The sequence below is a fragment of the Lissotriton helveticus genome, chromosome 6 (assembly GCF_964261635.1).
Source record: "Lissotriton helveticus chromosome 6, aLisHel1.1, whole genome shotgun sequence".
Taxonomy (NCBI): domain Eukaryota; kingdom Metazoa; phylum Chordata; class Amphibia; order Caudata; family Salamandridae; genus Lissotriton; species Lissotriton helveticus.
This window is the reverse complement of record NC_136067.1, coordinates 1,369,700,175-1,369,723,445: the sequence shown is the minus strand read 5'-3', so window position 1 is coordinate 1,369,723,445 and position 23,271 is coordinate 1,369,700,175. Positions and strand designations below refer to the sequence as shown.

The 23,271-nt window shown below is 42.6% G+C and overlaps 2 protein-coding genes across 2 annotated transcripts in view; one reads left to right on the top strand and one right to left on the bottom strand.

Annotated features, from left to right (window-relative positions):
• The window catches only part of SERAC1 (serine active site containing 1), a 435,480-nt gene extending 427,134 nt beyond the window's left edge, over positions 1–8,346 (top strand). Inside the window, exon 17 of the mRNA XM_078649122.1 lies at positions 5,239–8,346. Coding sequence (XP_078505248.1) covers positions 5,239–5,360 — 122 coding nt within the window. The 3' untranslated portion in view covers positions 5,361–8,346. The remainder of the gene's footprint in view (positions 1–5,238) is intronic.
• Positions 8,347–21,030: 12,684 nt separating this feature from the next.
• The window catches only part of SYNJ2 (synaptojanin 2), a 724,073-nt gene continuing 721,832 nt past the window's right edge, over positions 21,031–23,271 (bottom strand). Inside the window, exon 27 of the mRNA XM_078649121.1 lies at positions 21,031–21,987. Coding sequence (XP_078505247.1) covers positions 21,292–21,987 — 696 coding nt within the window. The 3' untranslated portion in view covers positions 21,031–21,291. The remainder of the gene's footprint in view (positions 21,988–23,271) is intronic.

Sequence of the window (23,271 nt, the reverse complement as noted above, 5' to 3'; positions counted from 1 at the left end):
TGTCTGCGTTCTGGATGGTCTGGAGTCTTTGTGTGAGCTGCTTGGGGATTTCGGTGTAGACTGTGTTGCCATATTAGAGTCTGCTTGTGATGAGTGCCTGTGAGACAATTTGTCTCGTGCTCTGTGGCAGCCATTTGAAGATCTTTTGGAGCATGCGTAGGATGTGGAACAGGCAGTGCTCACTGCATTGACTTGTGCTGTCATGTTGAACTTGTTGTCCAGGGTGCTTCCCAGGTTTCTGGCGTGGTCGGTTGGTGTTGGTCCTAGCTCAGTTTACCACCACGTTGCGTCCCGCCGGGAAGGTCTTGTTTCTGAAGACCAATATTTCCTGTATTGTCAGAGTTAAGCTTCAGGTACTTGGTTTTCATACATTTTGCTACCATGATTATGTATTTGATGAAGTTGGTAATGGTGGTTTTCATGTTGTCCGTCAGGAAGAGGATTAGATGTGTCTCATCAGCCTTGGAGATAATGCTGATGCCTTGGGATCTGAAGGTGTTGGTGACATATAGACATTGAAGTCTATAGGGCTGAGGGGCGATCCCTGGGAGATTCCTCAGATCAGGTTCTTGGATTCCAATGTGAAGAGTGGCAGTCTGACTTTTTGTGTTCTTACCATGATGAAGGTGCAGATTTATTCGAGTACATAACCTTGGATGCTGATCTTGTGGAGTCTTCTGATGAGTATGCTGTGGGCGACTGTTTCGAAAGCTGCCGAGAGGTCGAGCAGGATGAGGGCCGCTGATGACTCAGCACAGTCTAGGATGGTCTAGATGTCATCAGTGCCTGCTATGAGGGCGGTTTCAATGCTGTGTTTTTTTCTGAATCCTAGTGACTCCAGATTGGGCCAGCAGAACTTCTCGCCGTGAGCAGGTGTCCTCTGATTCAGCTGCCTGTTTGGGAGGAACTTCTATCACAACAGCAGGGATTGGTCCTGGACCAGAGCTTGCACAACTTACACATCCATGCTTAGAGATTGAGCGGTGACAGTTGAAAGCCTTCAGTCGCACTTCCAAAGTAGTGAATGTGATTTTGAGAGCCAGCCTTCCCTCTAGTAAGACCAGCTATGGACGATGCTGAGAGAAGTTTTTTCCCCCAGCACACATAACTTTACAGGCCCATTTATCGGATGATGATCTTTTCTCCTGGTCTCTAGGCCAGCCAGGCCTTTCTGTAGCAACAGGTAAAGGTTATTTGTCGGGACTCTCACGGTGTCCATTTGCCCAGAGGGGTCTGGTACCCTTGGTATGGTCCTGTGCGGCTCCGGTCAGTCTTGGTGTCCTCTCACTTGGTAGGTGGACAGCTCTGACCTCAGAGGCACAGGGTCCTTTTCCTGGGAAGGTGCTGCGTCGGGCTGGCAGGGGAGCAGCAACTCAGTAGACCCGACCATGCGTTTCATGCCTGCAGGCGAGTAGCTCCTCTACTTCAAGGGAGATTGCTTGGCGATTTGTGAAGGCTGGCAGTCTCCCACGGTTTTTGGAAGTTGGTCAGCTGCAGTAAGAGTTACTGGGTCGCGATTGTCAAGACTTAGTGTGGCAGGCAGGGTTTGGTGCTGAAATTCTCGCTTTTTCTTGTGGTTCTTGGTGTCCTCCTCCTCTTGAGCATTCACATCTGAGTTCCTGGTGTCAGAGGTGCCACCTAAATTCTTAATTTAAGGATGTTATGGGGGGTGACAGGTAGTAGCCAATGGGCTACTTACCTTTAGTGCATCAACACCCTCTTGATCACCACTTCCTATGGGAAGTGGGCGTAACCCTTGCCTAAAGACCCTAATTCTGCCACAATTTAGATGGTGGAATTTCTAAAGTCTTGCCCATATCAGATGACCCACCTTAGGTGTGGTACTAGCCGTAGAGGGGGACACACCTCTTGACTAGCTAATTTTCCTACCTGTCTTGGTGCCAAATGGGCCCTGGACAGGCGGTGGCATTTCCCATGTCTAGAGAAGCCTCAGGTAGCATATCAAAAGACAGCAGAGGCCTTTGAAACCTTCTGCCTTGGTATGCTGATTACTTAGCCATCCTGCTCCGAGGAGGTGACAACACCTTCGACCGGAGCAGGCATTGTTTCTACCCTCAAAGAGCACAAGCTCTTTCTCCTGCAGGGGCCAGAAATATGTTTGTGGTGGCAGGCTGGTCTACACCAGTCAGCCAGAGCACTAGTAGTAGGTAGGTTGTCGGGGGACCTCTAAGTTGTCCTCTAGTTGTGTGTATTAGTATATCCATAACTGGAATCAGTGTGGGTTTATTAATACGAGATGCTTGATTCCAAACCTCTCTAATTTCAGGGAAGCCATCACGTAGATGGGGAACTTTTAATTAAGAGTGTCCAGCATAAGTACTTAAAATGGCTTCCCTGTCCACTTGTGATATTTAAGAATCCACTTAGACATCACAGGGGCATATCTGCTCATGCAGATATGTCCATACAGGTGCCCCCTGCCTTAGAGCTGAAAGGCCTGCTGTAGGGGTGACTTACCTGTACTGAATGAAGTGTCAGTAGGCATGGCACACAGGAGGTGTGCCATGTCACATCTTCACCTTTCGCTGCCCCATGGCACGCAGTTTGCAATGGCAGTTGGTGGTGAGGGGTCCTTTAGGGAGACATAATATATGCTTCAGCCTCTAGGGACCCTCTTTAGCCCTTCTTGCCCTAGGCACCATTTACTAGGGACTTACTGGGGGTGCTGAATGTAATGCCAATTGGGGAACAAGTTACAGTTTTAGAAAAAGAGATATGGCACTGATGACCTGGACTGCAGGAACCCAGGGCACTTCTGTCAAATTTGCATCAGATACTAGGCTAAAAGTGGGGGTGACCTTGTCAACAAGGGGCACTTTCCTATGCCACTGAAATTCAAAGTCACAGTTTAGATTTCGGATTATTCCAGTGTTCCTTTGGGTACAGTTCAGTCCCATGAAAAACAGCATAGTATAATATGCACAGACAAATTGGTTCCATGGTAATAACATACATCCTTAATATCTACCAGGCTACTGTGGCTCTTCCAGATACAGCTCTTCTTGCCAGAGCTGTGCATAAGGTGCATGGGATAGGCAGGCAGCCCATTTGATTTGTTGGGGAATTGGATAGTACCCATGCACTTGCAGCAGTTCAGATGTTCGATCTCAAACTGCAGCCCTCCTTTCTAGAACTGGCCTGATTCAGGTAAGGTAAACCAAAACTAGGGTTCCTGATCCATTGCTGTTTACACCTATTCAGAACCATGTACACAAAACCTTGCTTGTTGGTTACACACATACAGGGTGGCCCTGCTTATTGTGTACAGAAACACTTCCCACAGACACCTGTGCAGGGACCATGTCAAACCAAACTATATTACTTTACCAGGGAGAGCCAGCAGTCAGCCGCCTCAATTTGGTGTGCAGATAAAAAGTCCTGTGTTCAACACACATCCAGAAGCCGACACCACACATTAGCAATATCATAAATTGGATATGGTGATGCTGGTCACTAGTGTTAAAGGAAGTTGCTCTTTGTATGGGGCTCATGGAGTCTACTAGAGCCTAGACCTTTGCCAGAAATCAACAACAAAAATATGTGGAACACCTGCCATGTGACAGAGGTCACTTTTGCAGGAAAACATACTGGGTTTTTGTTCAAACGAGTAACAGGACAGGACATGCCCACTGTGAAGGAAATTTCAATTCACTTGTTTCTATCTCAAGATTTTACGTCAAATGTACAGTTATGCTGCATATTGCAGCACAGATTGTTACATTTAGGGACAAAATAAAGGGAATTTGGACCCACTACAGCATTATTTGTAGCATGTCTTTGGCGTGTTTTATTGTTTTCCCTCTGCCCATAACTAGACCTATGGCTACCTTATAGCCTGTGACAACAGAACCTCAATTGTCCAACTTAGGGCAGCCTTTTGATTATTAGTGAGTGTCTAAATAGCCAACAAAACCCCATTCCTTTTACCTTACCACCACCAAAGCAGGGCCTCAGACAAGGCATGCTGACGATGCTCCACCCTATAAAAGACATGATGCATGCATCCTGCCAGCATCACCATCTCAAAATACACTGCTACGCTTGGCATCATTTGTTTCCCCTACCCGGAAAAGAGGCCCGTTCTGACATCTTGCCACGAACAACTCATAAAACAGGCCCCTATACCTCACATCCTCTGTCAGATAACCCATAAAACAGACATCTGTATCTGGCATCCAGCCACTCCATTAAAATCAACCACATAACCGATTTCCTACCATCTCTCTCTCTCCAGGAAATACTCCTATACCTTTATCATTAATCTCTCTCTCGCACTCCTCCAAAATAGGCTACTAAACCTGGCATCCTGCCACACCAAACTTCACAACATACTCCAAATAAAGGTGTGTTGCCAAATCCCACCCCATCAGAACAGACTCCTGTACCTGGTGTTCAGCCATTCCAATAGGCCGTCATACCTTGCACTGGGCACCCTCTGCCACATCAGAAAGTAACTTCCTTACTTGGCATCATGCCATTCATTTCCAAACAATACCATCATTACTGGAATCCTGCAAAATACAACCCCATAACTGGTGCCCTCATCCAACCCGATATCAGACACCTCGCACCCTACCTTACCTTACATTTCTAAAGTTGAATCACATACCTGATGTTCTGTCCTCCCAAACCGAGACTGCCACCCTCCGATATCTACAGCCTTCCCCGCCAGAGCGACTTCTTCAGTATTCCTGGGACAGACATATCATGGGGCTACAGCACAGCATGGATGAGGTAAGAAAGCAACAAGATTCAGAGGAGATAGGGAGACCATGCTTACCACACATACCTGGCCAGTCCAGCGTGCCCGGTGAGGGGTGTGTGAATCTTTCCTCCACCACAGTGCCCTTCCTTCCTAATGGGCGTATCGTGCAGCAAACCGAGTACTGAGGTGGTGAAATGGAACCCTGTCCTCTCTTGGCACCTAATCAAAAGGGCTACCTTATTGCAAAACTGTCAGTTTAAAAAAATATGTATTTAAAGGAGCTGCAAAATTGGATACGGTCTATGGTCTCACTAGTGCTGCAAACGTGACGACCGCAGTACTTGAGAGTCAAAGAAAGAATGGCCAGTGTACTGATTGCCTTAGATGCTCTAATCTGAAACCTATATCCTACCAGTTAAGTATGCCCGTGTCACTCATGAATGGCTTTACTTGTATAAAATTATCTTCCAAACAATAACCAGCTTTGTTGACTCTCCTTTTCTTTTATTAAGACCTGGGAGTAGGAGAACTGATTCCTGTGGATGTTAACCACCTGAACATCTGCAAACCGAAAAAGAAGGATTCCTTCCTATACAAACGAACATTGCAGTTCATCCAAGAGGCTTTGGCTTAGGACTTGGGAAGTCATTGAACACTGTACTTGATATTGTAATTTTTACAATCTACTCACGAAAACTATGACGTGTGCCTGTGTACTTCTGACCTAACCAGATGGAAGTGAGGACCTTAGAAAACCTGAATATTCTATACTAGAGTACACTGTTCTCATGTCAACAACGCAACATTTGAACCTAGAGAGATAATTGGACTGGAGTTAACATTTTACTTCTTGAGAAGGCCATCTGGTTCTGAATTCCAAATGATTACCACAATCATAATATTTTCTCTCTATGTAAATATAAAAAACAGGTACCATTCCACATTGCAGTATTTATTTTCAACAACAGTAACTGGTTTGAAATAATTTCGGCTTTCAGAGGCATTTGGGAAGAAATAAAACAGTAAGTATAGCTGCTTGATCATTTTTGACATTATCTCACTATAAATGTTTCATGTCCCTTCGCCGTTTTTGGGGTGGGTTGGAGGGTGAAAACATTTAGTAATACTAGAGATGAAAGGTATAGATGTCTGAAGGTGAATGCTGCCCCTGGGTTGTGGCAGAGAGTAATTCTGTCTGGCACTTCCTGACAAAGGAAGATTCTAAGGTGGTGAATCATTTTGACTAAATGTGAAATAGGTCCAATATGCCCTCCATTTCTTCCAGTTCGCCAATGGGATAGACCTCGGACAGAAAAAATACCTAAAGGGTGCATTCTTATTAGAATATGGCAAATCCACTTGTGTTTGGGCATGGTGCACCACCTTGAACTGTAAAACAGACCAGGAAGGTAGGTGTGCCCTTGTAGTGCAGATCATTCCCTTGGCTGCCCCTTGTTGTCTCCATTAACACTACCCCTCCTCGGGGACTTTTCTCTAATGCATGCTGTTGATATGGGCTATCCTTCTCCCTGAGCTCGCACTCAGGAGGAAGAACTCAGCCGTGCATAAGAATGCCCCGTAATCACAACTCCACAGCTTGCACTTTAAGGTTCACCCATGGAAGAACCAGAGTGAATAGGGCAGAAGAGGGCAATGAAGCTGGTAGAGTGAAGGACAAGATCTCTACCTCACCAAATGTCCCTCTAAGCTATCCAAAGGCTTCACTTGCTCAAAGTTTTGCTTTTTCGTGGCCTACCTAAATGTTTTACCACCTTAAGCGGTCCTCATAGGAATGCTATCTGCCTCCTACCAACCCTGACTCCACCAGCTGCTATAGACAGCTCTCTCATTTTTCCAGGTAGACGGTTGGCAAGGTGCTCTAACTAGGCGGAAGACTGGTTGGTTGTAGCTGCAGGTTTTGGTACAGATGAGTTGGAGGGTTCCAGTGTTTGTATGGGCATGGTGGGCCTGTCAGTAGTGGATCCGGTGTGTGTTTTGATCGTCCACGAATTGGGCCTCCAGCAGTTTTGTACCTTTTAATTTTGGTATGGGCAGAGGATGTAGAATGCCACCACCGGTCAGTCTTGGTACATGCAGAAGCAGATCAGTGGAATTTGCAGATTTGTACTGAGGGTCACTTCTGCTCCTGGCTGGAAATTTGTTTTCCGGCTCTAGTCTTTAATACCATTAAGAATGAAACATAGCTGTGAAGGGAATATAAACTGAACCACATATGATGGAAATTGTGCAGCCAGGATCTCCTGGTCATTTCACCTATGAGAATAAGCATCTGCGAGACCGGACTGTAGTACTATGATAGTGAGTTGCCGACGCAATTCTATGGAACAGCAGTGCTGTATCCCTGCTGGCAATTTAAGAATCGCCAGAGGCTAGGCTGTCCCTGCCGCAACTATTTATGCTTGCTGTACCATTCCAGTAACATGAAGGTTGAGTGAGATAGATATTTAAAGCTTGACTTGAACTAACAGACAAATGCGTATGTAAGTAAGGCATCTCGAATTACTACCCCACATTTTACTCTTTTAAGGAAGAATATGTATATGGGTAAGGATAGAAAGAAAGGACTGAGCTGAATAAAAAAGTGTGTGATGAGAATGAAAAGCAATGAGGAGAATGAGGCAAACAATGGGAAAAGACATCTCAGAGGGTCAGTTTTGAGCCTTACTGAACAGCCCAGTGGGGCCTATTCTGAAAGGTAGTTATGCTCATGTAAATGTAGAGGTACTTGTATAGCGCACGACTACCCGGAGGCATCTCGGCGCTTGTACGAATACCACTGAGGAACCCTTCCTGGCTTTTCCCTGTGAAGTGTCCATTCCTGCGCACCCCCAAGAAGCCAGGCATCCTAACGTTGTTGGGGCTGTCGTGGAGATTAAGCAAGCTATTGCCCAGAGTTGCAGAGTGGGACCCATGATTAGAATAGACACCGAGGCGAGAATTTTCAGGTTCGAGGAAATTGAGCCCAATACCCGTAGAGGCGGGAATTGAACCCTGGTCCCGGGCCAGACTTCTGCATCAGGGTCTGACGCTCTAACCATTGAGCCACACTTCTCCACTCATGTATATTAACGACTACAACTAACCGTTTCAAGTTTAGATTCACATCAAAGTGTAGACTTCCATGTCTTCAAATCAGGGGTGGACCCTCCTAAAACAGGATTTACAACTATATCGTTATTAGTAGTAACTTTTCACCACTAGATGGAGATCTCCGTCACCATGGCAGAGACCCTGCTACAGGGAAGTGTAGGGTGATTTTTTAAAGTTTATTATTCTTTCTAAAATAAAATAAATGTAAAAAGATAAATGTGAATTAATTCTTAAAATGAATTGTTACAGCACATTAACTCGAATTAAATGTGTTGTAAATAATTAATGTAAATATATTAATTTATAAATATTTATTTTTAAACATTAAATAAAATGAATCCCACCCTCACTAACATTTTATTTTGATTCATTATGTGGTAAGTTCTGTTGCATTATGTGTGTAGCTAATTTAAAATCAACTTTTAAAAAATGGTATATATGAATGTTGATGAAGGCGCTTGCCGAAACGCTTCTGTTGTACCAGTAACCGGTACAATAAAGTTGGGTTATTTTCCTCCCCGTGGGTGCGGTCTCTTCTTTGGAAGTATTCGAGCTACATATTTATCGCAATCCCACCACCGTGTATCCAGACAGGCATCCACTCCCGAGTGCTAAGCGTTTTGGTGGACTTGAAGCGAGAAAATATATATATATCTCTAAAGAGCAGTGCACTCTACAGGTGGTGCCATTATAGGGGTTCAACAGTTGTCCCATATTTGTAAAACAAGTATACGCTTTACTCCAGGAACTTCAATTCAAGGTTTTATTGCACAAGACAACTGTACTGACGTGTTTAGACTCGGCTGGTCTTTGACACGGTTAGTGAAGCCTTCAAACATCTGGTTCAATGCCAAGAGAATGATTGAAATAAACTATGGGATTGACATGATACACTTTCATGAGCGAAGTGGCAACCATACTTTACCTTGCGACAATTGGAATCCAAATACATTACCTGGTTGAGGACCAAATCTCCTTTTGAACTCAATAATGATGAGCAACAATTTGTGCACTTGTAATATTACACAAACAGTATCATGTACAACCTAGTACTGCACTCAACAAAAATGCTAGACTGTGTTTATTGGTGGGTGTTTCTCTTCCATACAGCACGGGAAGTATAACTGTTGAATGACATTCAACATAATTGAATCCTCAACTATGAGGGTTATATGTTATGGTACTAGACATAAATTGCCGATTAATCCACACTATGGCACCCTCCTCTTTTTTTTTTTTGCAGAGTTTTATATAGCGCGAACTAGACCCGAACCGAATCAGGTATCAGAGCGCTTTACATAGCACCAGTTACGTTACATGAGGACACACTTTCATTTTAGGCACGGGGAGATTAAGTGATTTGCCCAGAATCACAGGAGGTTTCTTGGCGTCGTTACCGAGACTCGAACCCAGATCCCCAGGTCCGAGGTCGAGCGCCTTAGCCGTTAGGCCAACCCCTCTCCCCACAAGTTTCATCAGAACATCATTTTAATGGCACGTATGACTGATAACTCATTTCACATCATACCCCCATACTGCGACTGCCTCACATTGAAATTCCAATGTGCCAACAATTATATTGTTATTAAGACAGCAAATGCTGTAGATTACAACATATATATTAATAAGTACACAGGAGAACGTTAAGCACACATATTAAATACCAACTTTGTTGTTTTTATTTTCATTGTTTATATGTCTTAAGATTGTTAAATTACATATCACAGAATGCCTCATTGTGGGTAAGATGGGTGTCTACTATATGAATGGAAACAAACGAAGGACTCGCCAACCATGACCAAGACCAGTTGGGTTGAAACATGGTGCGAATTTTCTGTGAAATAAAAGCTTGAATTGAAGTTCCTGGAGTGCAGCGAATGCCTGCTTTACGTACGTATGTGTGTGTGTGTGTGTGTGTGTGTGTGTATACAATTCATATTGTGCTGTCTATCAATGTTTTGAGAAATATGAGTTTTTGTTCTTGGATAATGTACTAACATTTAAAACGTATTGTATGCAACAAAGTGTACAATATGTTAAAGATTAAATGCAAAGCGGGTTGTAGAAAAATGTAAAACGTACTCTAAAATGTGCATTTCTTTTGTAGTATATTGACACTATAGAGTGGGTTTAACAAAATATAAATTAAGACAAAAAATAAAGTGTGACAGTGCAATGTTTTGTTGAGAGGGTTCTGAACTTGCAATTTTTATTTTGATGCATGGGTAACGAGCCATTGGTAGATGCTTGCATCGAGGATGGGCCTACAAAAGTGAGTTCATCAAGTGTGCTGCTTAATGCTCTGAGAGCTGCACTGTCATTGTGAAAGGATGTCCATTTCTTTGTACACCAACACTGGGAAAAAGGTCAAAATAATGTGTTAGCCATCCATTTCTTATTTTTTTTATTGTAAGCAAAATAATTCTGCAAATTAAATCAGCAATGTAAATTCTAGGAAATAATTTACAGTTAAGATCTCTTTAATGTGAAATACTAGCTTTGAAATCACTGCCAAACATTCAATAGGAATTCTTACACATGTCATATTTATATACATAATTTTAATGTCAAAATAATTCAATTAATCCAAAATTAGTTCCTGTACAGTGTTATTTTCTTTCCCTTCCTCCATTTTTACCATGGGAGTGTGTTACAGTACCTGTGAGTGACCACGTTTGAGACTTTAATAACTTCAAGGCTCGGCTGGTAATAGGAGATAGCGATGTTAGCGACTGTTTCCAGTCGCTAACATCTTGGCACGCTCACTTAGCATGTCATTAGTGATAAATTTCACTGACATGCAAAGCGGGGCCCAAGATGGTCGCTATCTCCTACTAGCTGTCGCTAACTGGTGTTAGCGACATCTAGGTAATAGGGAGATAATTTTATCTCTGCTTTCTTGGCTTTTAAAGCCAAAAAAGCGGAGATAACCCCCCTTGATAATATGCCCCATCATTTTTCAGTCTACAAGTAGTACCACAAAATGCAGTCTGTGACATGGCTCCATTATGTTTAATTGCTACTTATTTGCCAGTGATTTGCAATGTATAGCACTCCCCAAGATCATCTTAATCTCTCTCCTTTCAGCTACATGCCAGTTAAGGTAGCAGCAGATTAACTAATGGACCCAACATAGACCCTGAAACAGGTCTCCTCCCATGCACTGAACAGGGTCCAAAGACGACTGCCATGCTGCTCCCACTGTACGCAGTTGAGCAAAATTCCTCTGTCAGGAATGCAAATAATGATTCACGGAGAAAGAGAGAAGGGACAACTTAAGCTGTTGCTCTATCTCTCACTGTCTTTATCAATATTATGATGGTCGAATGGAAAATAGAGCTATAGCTTGCAAGAGATGACTTTTTATACAAAATTACCTAGAGGCATGTTAGTAGTCTGGGGCGAGGTGGTCAAGGGATGGTACTAATGCCCCCTTTTTAGCTTTTTTCACTTTATTTTCCAGGACTTGGGAACTGTGGGGCATATTATCAAGGGGGTTTATCTCTGCTTTTTTGGCTTTAAAAGCCAAGAAAGCGGAGATAAAATTATCTCCCTATTACCTAGCTGTCGCTAACACCAGTTAGCGACAGCTAGTAGGCGATAGCGACCATCTTGGGACCCGCTTTGCATGTCAGTGAAATGTATCACTAATGACATGCAAAGTGGGCGTGCCAAGATGTTAGCGACTGGAAACAGTCGCTAACATCGCTATCTCCTATTACCAACTTTTGGAGATATTCGCGCTAAGCGCGAATATATCTCCAAAAGCTAACACCTGCCCCTGAGCAGTTCTTAGCCATGTTATCCAATGGTAGGTGGATAACATGGATAAGAGCATTAGCTTGGTAATGCATGAATATCGCTGACTTTTCTGCGATATTCATGCATTTCGGCAGATTTTTATCGCTTAGGAGATAAACCTTGATAATAGCAAGGTACCTAAGCGATAAAAATCGCCACAGCTCGACGATAAAAATATTGCCACTAAGCCAACATAGCGATAATTATCGCTAGTTGTTGGTAATATGCCCCCGAGTTCTGAAGTCTGGTAAAAACACACATTTTGTTTTCTTTTATGACTTGCCAATTAGAGAACTATGGATCCATGGCACTGGATTTGCAGACCTGAAATGACTATGTAGAGAAACGGCTGCCTCGTCCAGTAAGGGTTGAATATTTTTATGAATTTTGGAACTTCACAGTTCAACCTTTCAATAACCTCTTTATGCCCAGATGAAAAAAAATGTAAATGCTAATTTCTTGAAAACTACTGAAAGGATTTTCACAAAAACAAAAACTTCCTTGTCTGACAAGTTCGGTGTAATTTTATTCAGCACTTTTTTTTATTGAGGTGGAAAGAATCCTATAGGAATTAAAATGGTAAATGGCACTTTTTTGATTCCCTCTTTTTTAGGGCCCACTACGTGAAGGCTCTGCATGAAAGTTTCCATAACAAACTCGGTGAAAGAACAGTTTTTACTGGAAAACGCGGTGTAGATTTATCAAACAACGCCAAAGTTATTGCGAAAACAAAAAATGCCTTTTCAGTGGAAACTCTGACCTAGCCATAACTACACATCCACTTGGGGGAGGGATAGGGAGTGGGAGGTGGGTATGTTATTTGTTGGCTTGTTTGTGTACAGTTTTCACTACCAAAGTCGAGGTGAGGTGAATTAAAAAGTACTATTGACACAAAAGTTCTGCGGGGTTCTATTGTATTGAAACCCTCCCCAGTTAGGGGTAACACCCCATGTTGTACAAATATGTAATCAGTTTGATGGTAATCAAGTACACGGTATCCATGGTATTATGCTGATCTGGAAAAGTTTTGTGGTTTCACAAATGTCAATAAAAAAGATATTTAAAAAAAACTACACAGCCACTTCCCACCTGTGTTCAAAACAAAATGTCCATGTTAGCAGCGCTATGCGCAAAGGTCATTTAAGTCCCCAGCAGGCCCAACCCGATGTGGAGGGCACAGGACACATTGTGGTCTTTCTCCGATGATGCTCCAGGCCTCCCCAGTCTTTGGACAGCCTACATTGGTGTCAGATGTCATCTCTCGGCTCCTGTGACAAACAGTAAGTGTTTTTCACATCATCCTTGGCACCACAATTGAAGAAATGGCCCTGATTTATCCGTCACCCCCACCGGGCACACAGGGGCCGCTAACTTAGACTCACAAACTGCTCACTGCCTTATCTTCATGGTGGGCCCCCTCTTTGTCACACAGGGGTTGCTGATTTCAGCTGCACACAGGTGATGGCCTTATCTTCACCGTGGACCCCCTGCCGGGAGGATGGGTGGTCACAGACTTTAGATTGCGCACAGGCACTGGCCCAAGCTTCATGGTGTCCCTCTCTGGACCACGGTGGTTGCCAATCTCAGCTTTCACAAGGGTGATAGCCCCAGAGCTCGCAAGAGCAGGTGGATTGTCTGCAAGCTTGCAATCGTCACCACCAGACTGGACATCTCACACTTCACTCACTTATTGGAATGATCTCATTGGGATCCCTGCTGAACCTAACTCCCTCCAGGTATTCTTCCTCCTCCTCCTCCTCCTCACATGATCTGCTGGCCTTGGCAGAGGGCGTGATGCTCAAAGAAAGGGGACTGTGACTTCCTGGGTAATGGCCCCTCATCCAGCAGGGAGACTAGGAGACCCTGGTCCCAAGTCCCCTAGTCTTGGTGATCTTCTCTCTAGTTAAACCACGCTACAGAACAGGGCTGGTGAACTACTACTTGTGTGACCTTTATAGTACTAATCCAGATATGAATATCATTTAGTGTCTGGTCCTTTGATATTTCTATTGTGCCCTCTCTTCTGTCCTTTGTCATAGGGTCAGTATGCCACCACAGGAGTGGCTCCAGTTTTGATAGACCCACAACACAGACCAAGGAAGTAACCCGGGATTACACCTGGCTTTCGACCGCCACTGAAATATGCCTCATAAAATATTCAAAGGCCTAAGGCTTCCCCTCTTTCATGATTCCCTGATCTTACAGTGCCAACCTTATCAGACCCACGATCGCCTCACAATGAGCCCAGGCCCAACGGACCCGTAACTCTTCCTGGAATAAGAGTCCTTTCAAGTGCACTGAGGGTGCTCTGCTCACCTTCCTCCAGTGTATGTGGTCCCACTCCAGCCCCCAGGAATGTCAGCAATCCACATCTCCTGTCTGGGGTTTGCACCCCAACCTCTCCAGGTCCTAGGATTTCCAAAATGGAACCCATCTGCCTCCATGTTATGTACCACGCGAAGGGTTACACACATCCCTGCACGCACACGCAGTATTCTCTGCTGTCCTGCACTACATACAATCACATGTAGGCTAGGACTGTTAGGTGCACTGCAGCAAAACTTTATATGAATGAGCCATAGGCACCACTCGTGTGACATAGGTAACAAGCATTTGCAATGCAAAAAGTCTCGCATTAGTTACATTTAGAGCTATTGCAAATAAGAATGTGTGTTAGATTTATTTTGCTTGTAATTATATACTAGTAGTAGCATAAGCAATACAAGAAAATGTATGAAGCAAGGAAGGGGTGAAGTATCTTCGCCTGTTACTAGTTGTCCTAGTGTAGTGGAGTTGCAAAAGGACCTGTATTAGCTATATAAGTGTATGAACCCTTAATGCAATTATAAAGGGAAAGATTGCAGCTGAGCATACGTTTGTATTTTTTTATTTTATTGGGAGTGAGTTTTTTTTGTGTTTAGAAAAATGTACCATTGTTTATTTAGTTGTATGTTAGAAAGAATAATAAACTATAATGGTGCAGCACTGCTTAGGAGTTAGAATGGGGGGAAGTAAACTTATGGTATGCAATGGGCTTCGCATTTCTGAGATTTTCAACTATTGTGTTTGTGAAAATAAACGTGGGAGCCGTATAGCAACATAAAGTGTGGCACCTGTGTGAATATGAAAGCGGGCGCCGTGCTGAAACCTAGAAAGTGGCACCTGTGTATATTTAAGTCAGTGTAGGACAGCGATGGGGGGCTGTGACATGGCAAAGGAGGAATAAGATCAAGCTGTGCAGTTGCCATTGCGGTGTGCCGCTACAGCACAGATGAATAGAGTGGGTTTTTAAATAAAATGCAAACTATGAAACATTTGTAGGCCCCATTTCCTTCAACGGAGTTGCTGCCACAGAACAGAGCCCCAAGCCCCATGTCATGTTTCTTTTCAAAAGTGAAATACAGACAAACTTTGTTCACAGGCAGAGATAGTTCCTTTAAATTGCAAAAGGAGATGACTTTTCACTGAAAGTAAATGCTAGGTAATTTTACATACTGGTTAATATTGCATGAGAAACTGTTTACGTTGTTTTGGCAAATGAGGTACACTGAAGGATCAGGATCACATGCTTGGATCGCTAGGGGAAGCTGAGAACTGTCTCCATGAGACATCTCAAAACAAGCATTTGCAATGCAATAGGTCTTGCATTTGCAAGACTTTCGACTATTGTATTTGTAAATATAAAAGCGGGCGCTGTTCTGCATAATAAAGTGCAACGTCCGTGTTGTTAATATGAAAGCAGATGATGTGCTGAAACCTAAAGCACGGCGCCTGTGCATATTTAAGTTAGTGTAGGGGGCGGAACGTGGATGGGGGCTGTGACATGGGAGAGGAGGAATAAGATTGCCATTGTTCAAGCTGAAGCACGGCATGCCAGTAAAGCACGGCTGCAGCGTGCCAAGCTGTGTGCATTGTGAAGATTGATCTGGGCGAGCCGCACATAAGAAAAGAAATGCACGGCCGCCATTGTTTAACCTGAAACGTGCCGTACTGTTGGAAAAAAAAACCACAAAGCACGGCTTAAAAAAACATAAAATACAGCACGACGTGCCACGCTCCTTTCCCAAAAATATATTAGAGCGTGTGAAGCGTTAATGGCGAGGCTGCCATTGTTGAAGCAAAAACATAAGATAAGATAAAGCGCTGCTTAAAAAAGACTAGAATTTAGTGTGTGCAATAGGAGAAAGTGATTTAAGAAAATAGTGATCACAGACTGTAAATAAAAAATACCGAACAACAAGACATGTTACAGGGGCAGTCCTCAAGGGAGGTTAGAAAATGAGGTACTAAGAAGGGACTACTAAGCCTATTCATAAATCAAAAGCCACCATTTACAAAGGACAGTAAGAGGAGCCAATTGAAAAGATAAGCGGAGCTTCAAGTCCATACCTGAATACTGAATTGAATTTATTGTACAGTTAAATAAAACCTTTACAAAGGTGCCATCATGTCATATTTTCAGAACAACGGTTTGAACAAAATGCGAATCACTATTAAAAACACGTTAAAATGAAGTAAAATAAAACCTGCGTACTCCCAAGGGAGTTAAGTAAGACCTCCAATTGCAAAGGTGAAGACAGACTGTTTTTTTATAGTCATAAGCTTAGCAGCAGAGCAGAAAGAGCTAGCCTCATTAGTCGGATAATTGGCAACAGACTAGATAAAGCAGCAAAAGGCAAAGTGCCAAGGTGCGCAAGGGAAAGTGCAGGAACAACATTTTGGCCTCTACAGAGGTTATGATAATTGTCATAAGCGTTCCACACGACATACCTTTCTTTTTTTCAGACAGACGGTCAGTTTTCTATGGACATAAGCTTGGCGGCGGACCAGGAAAAGCTAACCTCATTAGTTGGATACTTAGCAGCAGAGTAAATAAAGCAGCAGAAAGCAAAGTGCCGGGGTGTGCAAGGGAAAGTGCAGGAATGACATTTTAGCCTCTGCAGACATTATGATTTGTCATAAGCGTTCCACCTAACATTCATTTTTAATCAACAGAAAAAAAGTGCTAAGTGCAAGACAGCAGAGGGTTAACCCACTGTTGCATCGGATGTTGGTCCTAAACCTACATCAAGCTATCTTCCTTTATTTGAGTGCATAGTTAATACATCACGTCTCGAAGAGACAGAGCAAGTGCTACCTAGGCGAGACCTAATAATGCCTGTTCAGATACTAAACACGAAGCGGGTATTCTGCCCCCAACGTGCTCCTGTCCCTTAATGCTAGGTAAGGTCAATAACCTGCAATTTTGAGAGCACTTGCTGCACCCCTTCTGGTCTATCAAGTCTGCTTTACCATGAGACACACCTATGCATGATCCGTGTTTGCCAATGATAAAAATCAGTACCAGGGGTCCAGATGTCCATGCAGCTGGGCCACTCGGGGCAGGAGTGCATGTCTGTCACCACGAAGGGTACTTTTCCATCCCAACAACAGCAGGAGAGGAAAAGAAGGTTCATTATGTGATCCACCTCTCCCAACAAGCAGACATAAAACAAGACAAAAGTCTCCATCAGTTAACCTGAAGACTCATAACAGACCACATTAATTTCCTAAACAATATAAAATTGCCACTAATATTCTCCTCTTCACTTCTGACCAATGTACCTCCCTGCTGGGCTTCTAGCTGGCAATGAAGGTACAGGTCTGGGAGCTTGCATGATTAGTCGCCAAGGCTGATGAACTTATTTATTTACACAATATGACTTATCTTAGTTATATTGCTGGTAGAACGTGGAAGATGCCATTTCCAGATGTACCATAAACAAACCATCAATCCAGAACCATCATACCTTTCTTTAAATCAGGTCATTGCAGTAGTACAGTCACTTTTACAGAGAAGGAGGAATGCATAGGTTGAAATGGATCCTGACAAATTGGAGGAAATTATTAAAAGAAGACTTATCTAAACACAGACACCTCTTTTTACGAAAATGACTTTTTTTCCCCCGGTACTAAACTAGAAAATGTCATCCTGAGAATGTGCAATATTTTACTTTAGATACAGGAGTCCAAAATCCACTCTTGATCTGGCCCTTTGATCTTTCTGGTGTCCATTCCATATGTATAAGCATGTCCTGTATGTGCCCATCGGAAATCTGTTCATGCCAGACCATTTGGCTACTTGCAACCAATTACACTTGAACCTTTACCTACTATCTCCATTTAGAGTAGTCACTTCTTCAAAGGTCGCACACGTCTTACCGTTCAAGACAATTCAATGTGCCTCAGCTACGTCTCAATGATTTGCTACAGACGTATTTACCTTAAATGGCTTGGCTAACACCATAATCTTCAAAATGTAGAAAGCAGATAGTGGATTTTTAGGCATGAACAAAGTCTCTCTTACGGAGATTTCGCTCAATCCAACAGTGAGACTAAAAGGGCTAATTATACTCTGAAGCAATATTTGAAATGGTACAGTAATGCAACCCCAAGATTATTGATGTTCGCATGAGGCATTCGCAGAATTCTGCCAGCAAAATGTTCCTTTTTGTTTTGAGGAATAAAATCCTCGAGTATTTACAGATGTAACTTGAATAACACCATTGGTACCAACTACTGCAGATTTGTTTAGATCATCTCAAACAACAAAGACACCTGGCACTACAAGCCAAGAAGGTTCTGAATAATTTGCTGAGAGGTATAGAAGACCAATTCCAGAACCACATAAAAAATAAATAAGGTTTGACTATCTTCTTGATTCATACCAAGTTATATAGGACCGACTAAGTTAAGAAATCCTTACTTTGTATCCTTTGTAATCATACCAGATTTAAATTCTGTTGAATTCCGACTTGTCTCCCACCTACAAGGCAGGTACACCCTACTTTTTATGCTTATCAGTTAAAACTAGTCAAGGATCATCTTTTTGATCCTATTCCTACTTATCCTCCACCAAGCTTGAGAGACAGCCTGAATGTGGAGTACAATACATCTGGGATTCTTGCTTGTACAGTGGAAGTCTTCAGATTGGAAGGCCTTCTGCTCCTAGTGGCCGTCCATGTTTCAAAGCTTCAATGTTCACTATCCAATCCTGGTGATATGCTTTTCCGTTCCTTTTAGGCTAATCCTGGAGCTCCAGTAGTAGTGGAATACAGTCAGGGTTTTAACTAATAACACAGGGGTTGTACACAGTGCTCTGTGTAAATGTCCATCTGGGAGAGTTATTGGTTTATGCTCACCTCCTAGAGTGCCGTGAGTCCAAGGCCCTTGTTGGTATCATTGGCTGTGCAGGCCTTCGCATCCATTCCGGTGGCACCGCTCATCGCAGCTGGGGGAATGGTTTCTTCTAGCTGGAAGTTGAGTGTTGGGACACTAGGGCAAGTCGACCAATGTTCAGAGATTGTGCTGATAGTGGGCATTTGGAATAAGACTGCCACGTTAAGGAGTGTTCCACTCTTCAGAACAAGAGGGGGTACAAAGACAAAAGGAAGTCAAATTGCTTTCTGTGAGGGGTATACTCACCCTGAAGGATTTTTTTTTCTATTTCTTCTAGTCTGTCATCTATTCATTCCATCTCAATGAGCAGCATTTTCCTGCGAGTTTATCACTCCATGATTTGTGTTTTTTGTCCCCTATCGTTCATTCAGGTGGATTAATTCTTTTCTCTGTCAAAAGTCTGTGCCTCTTCAGCTCCAGGTTTTTGTCAGATGCTCTTCAGCTTTCCTGGGTTACCCAGTACCTGGGTTGTTCAGTACCTTGTTTTCACTGGTATCTGCCTTGAATTTTACATTCCTTGCCAGGTATTTGTTTTGCCTTAGGGCTTTTTCCTCTGTGTTTCACGTATTCTCTCTTGTCATATTCACAAATACTACTATGTGAAGATACAATGTGGCTACTGTATCGAGTTACCCTTACCTCTGGCACATAAAGGCAAGATCTTACCGTTGGTTCTGGCATCCCGCCATTGTCACTTGCTGTTCGTCCCACAATCAGCACTCTAGTTGACTGCAAAAGGAGCATCCTGTCACAAACGGAAACACACCATTGTGAGCATAAAGCACTATAAAAACATGATCACCCCAGCAAACCATAAAGCTAGGCAGTTTTTGACCTAAAGTAGCTCAGTTTTAAAGTCCACACCCTAGCTTCCAGTATCAAGCCACACAGCATTATCCTATGGGAGTTAATGCAATCTTAGCGAAGGGCAGTCAGTAGTCTGATGGTGCCTATTGCTCCAGATAAGGATCATCAGCAATCCTCTGTTCCGGTGCGCCATCTACAACCATCATTGATGAAAATCCTCAAAATTGTTTGCAAGCCCGAATATATATTTATGGGGGTCTTCCTTCGGCTCCCCACCTAGGAGTTCAGCTCTTCTGCTTACTTTAGCTCTGTACCATCATTAATTGAAGGCCATACTGTGTGCCACTCATAGGGTGAGGAGCGGAATACTTCCTTGCAGGTGCACCTCATGAAGGAGGACAGAGACGTTCATACCTCCATGATACGCCTCTATCTTGATGCCTAACCTGTCTTAATCTACTAATGACCAAATGCATAGTTTTGTGGTCCAAAAGAAACCATATGTCCATAAACTGAAGCATGAATATTTTTGGATAGCGCTCTAGATAGGGAAGACTGACCTCTACAGAACTCCCTCCCAGTTAAAGAGCGGCCAAAAGGCACCCCCACCACCCAGCTCTGTTCGGTGTTGGCTGTAAGTACATTGCATGCAGCCTAGCTTTCTGAATATCAGGTAGATCTTTTGTCTATTTCACTAAAGTGTGGACTTGGAGTGATCAGTCCATCCTGCTCAACTGTTCTCTTTGTGTTCTTCTGCAACCATGGAGGCTTCTATAATCCTGCCCTATAACATCTGCAGTGGAATCAGCCTCACTGAAGGATACAGAAGTCATTAAACGTTTTTCATATTTGATTTCAATAACTGATTATAAGAGACTAGTATACGTGGCAATCAATTACAGGCACTCCTTGTAAAAACTTAAATTTTAAGCAAATATGCATTGCATTCTGACATAATCGGGCATTCGATCTACTGGTGTGAAATGAATTTCGCACAAAACATTCTATGTATGCTAATTATATATTTTTTAAAAATACAAAGGTTTGAAGTCGGGCACAATAATGCGTGGAATCATTTGTACAGGTGCTGGTTTTGTAGGAAGAAAGGTTACTCTGCACAAAATCGCAGTTATTCTAATTACACTTTCCAACTTCCAAATATATGTTAATTGTAGCATACATTTCTTGAGCTTCCAAGGTCGGTGCATGCCTAGCAAAGAGCAAGCAACTACTTTGGACATTTATTTTAAAATTTTGATCCTTATTTTTATTTGTATTGTTCAAATATTACAACTGTAGTGTGCTTGTAGTAACTGCTTCCCAAACAACATTCTACGACACAAGAAAATAAGAAACATGTCAACAAGTGAAATTAAATCATTTTATTACGACACAGATAAAAAAATATGATTTTATTAAGAACAGGAACAGCTTAGAAAAATGCAATTTTCTTGGAATGGCCTTCTAACATTTTCTCCCCGCCAAGCTGTTCCGGTTCATATAAAGATTCTAGTAAAATAGTTTCTTTGTAAAGTCTAAGCTCCACTGGAAGTGCAAGTAAAACATGAGTTCCTGTTGATAAATAGTTAAAAAATAATAATAATTATAATATTGGTAAAATATACTTGCTAACCGAAGTTTGTGCCTGTAAGAGTATTATTGTCCCTCTCATGACAAGCCATCTCACTGCCTTCCTTTGACAATGAATCGTTGCTTTTCTCTTCACTGAAAGTGACCCAGTCACAGAAATGGTGCTCGACGGAAGGTTGGACGTTGGACGGTTGCACTAAAGACACCTTGGAGTCAAACTCTAAGAGGTCTATGTCATCAGCAAACCAACGGCTCTCAAAGGCAAGCGCCTGGTTGGCGGCTGGTATTGGCGCCAGAGTGTGAAGTAGAACATCACACCCGTCTGTCACTGAGCTGCTAATGCTGGTGTCCACAAGGATCTCTCCATTATTATTGTTGTTATTGTTGTACCGGTTGGAGTTCAATGATGCATCTCCAAGCAACAGGCCCCGTTGGCTCTGTAGCACCTGCAGGTGGAAAGCAGCGGGTGCAGACTTTTTCCTTCGTGGTGGTACCTTGGGGGTCGAGGCTGTGTTATCCCTTGCTGTGAAGTCCTCATGGATGCTGGTCTGTGCAGTCTGCATGTCATCGTTGAATTTTCTTACAGGTTCTACTTTAACTTTTGGAGGAGGCAACAATGTCCTAGGTTTAGGGACGGGAGCCACTTTTGGAGCGTTTACCTCTTCAGACTCTTTAGTTCGAAGCTCTGCGGCAGCCTCCACAACAGCATCCTGTTGCTGTTCCGTAGGCAGAGCCTGAGGAAAAGAAACAAGGCGTAAGGTTCAATGAGCAAAATAAAAAGAAATTGCGTGGACTATTTTTTGGACAGTGACTAGTAGCATGCTGTAATGCACCACATCCTTAGCACAAATGAAAAAAACTGGATGAAGCGGGCATTTAAAAATAAACACATTTCTTAACTATTAAACAAATATTAAAATAAAACTGTAGGCATTTAAATCGAAGGTACCCATCATTAGTGCATGAGGAGCCAATGTATGCCAGAGTTTCAGGATATTGACATGAACTTATTTTGAGTGTGATGAATATAAATTAAAATCATTTACATAATAACGATTTGGAAAATGTGGCTTGAAATGACCCTTTGTGGACCAACAGCGACAAACTATATTGTGGTCGGGTTAAGCAATAATGATACTCCGAGGACGATAAGTGTAATGTATCTTTAGTAGATGGTAGGTACCACTTTATCCATTTAATACACAGATTCAAAGCTTTGTATTTGGACTGATTTCCTCCATCCAAAATCCTTTCCAAGCCTCTAACAAGCATTGGCATAGCCAATAGGTCTCGCTTTTGGGATCTTATGTGTTTAGCCAGAACTTTTGGCTATGTTGTAGAGCATTGTGGCTGCTGTGCATTATGCTGAAAAGTTATTATAAAAAGTGTTAAGCATTTTTGCTACCTTTATACAGACGAAGACGACATTATACACAACTGAAAAACCTGATTAAAAAAGATTTTAACATAAAAAATGTCCTCTACTTTTTTGGTACTTGCACTGCTGGCAACTTCTTCCTCATGCTAGTTTGTTATATTTTTTTTGTTATGGGGGAGCGGGACATATAAAATAGGCTTTTCTTTTACATCGCGTTGAAAATATAGATTAGAGATAAGAAGACATGTACAAAAAAATAAAATACAATGCAGTGTGGGACAGCGTAACTTTTGATTGACAGGGTACTGAGATTACAGTGCTTTTCATACACTGGGGAGGATTCGTTGTGAGATGGTGCCTCGAGGATGTGCCTGCTTGGCACTATTAACCACGGGTAGCATCCGGTCTGTCACATCCAAACCAACCACTGGCAAACATTCAATAAGAAGACTTACTCTTGAAGGGGAAAAAAAAATAATATATATATATATATATATATAAATATAGATATAGATATATACCCAATAACAATATTTGAAACTCCTCTAAGGCAGCAGCTGTGATATTTACATGTCTAACGATGTACAGGTGGCAGGAGGATTATTTACACATGCCCGATACATGCTAATCAGAAACACGT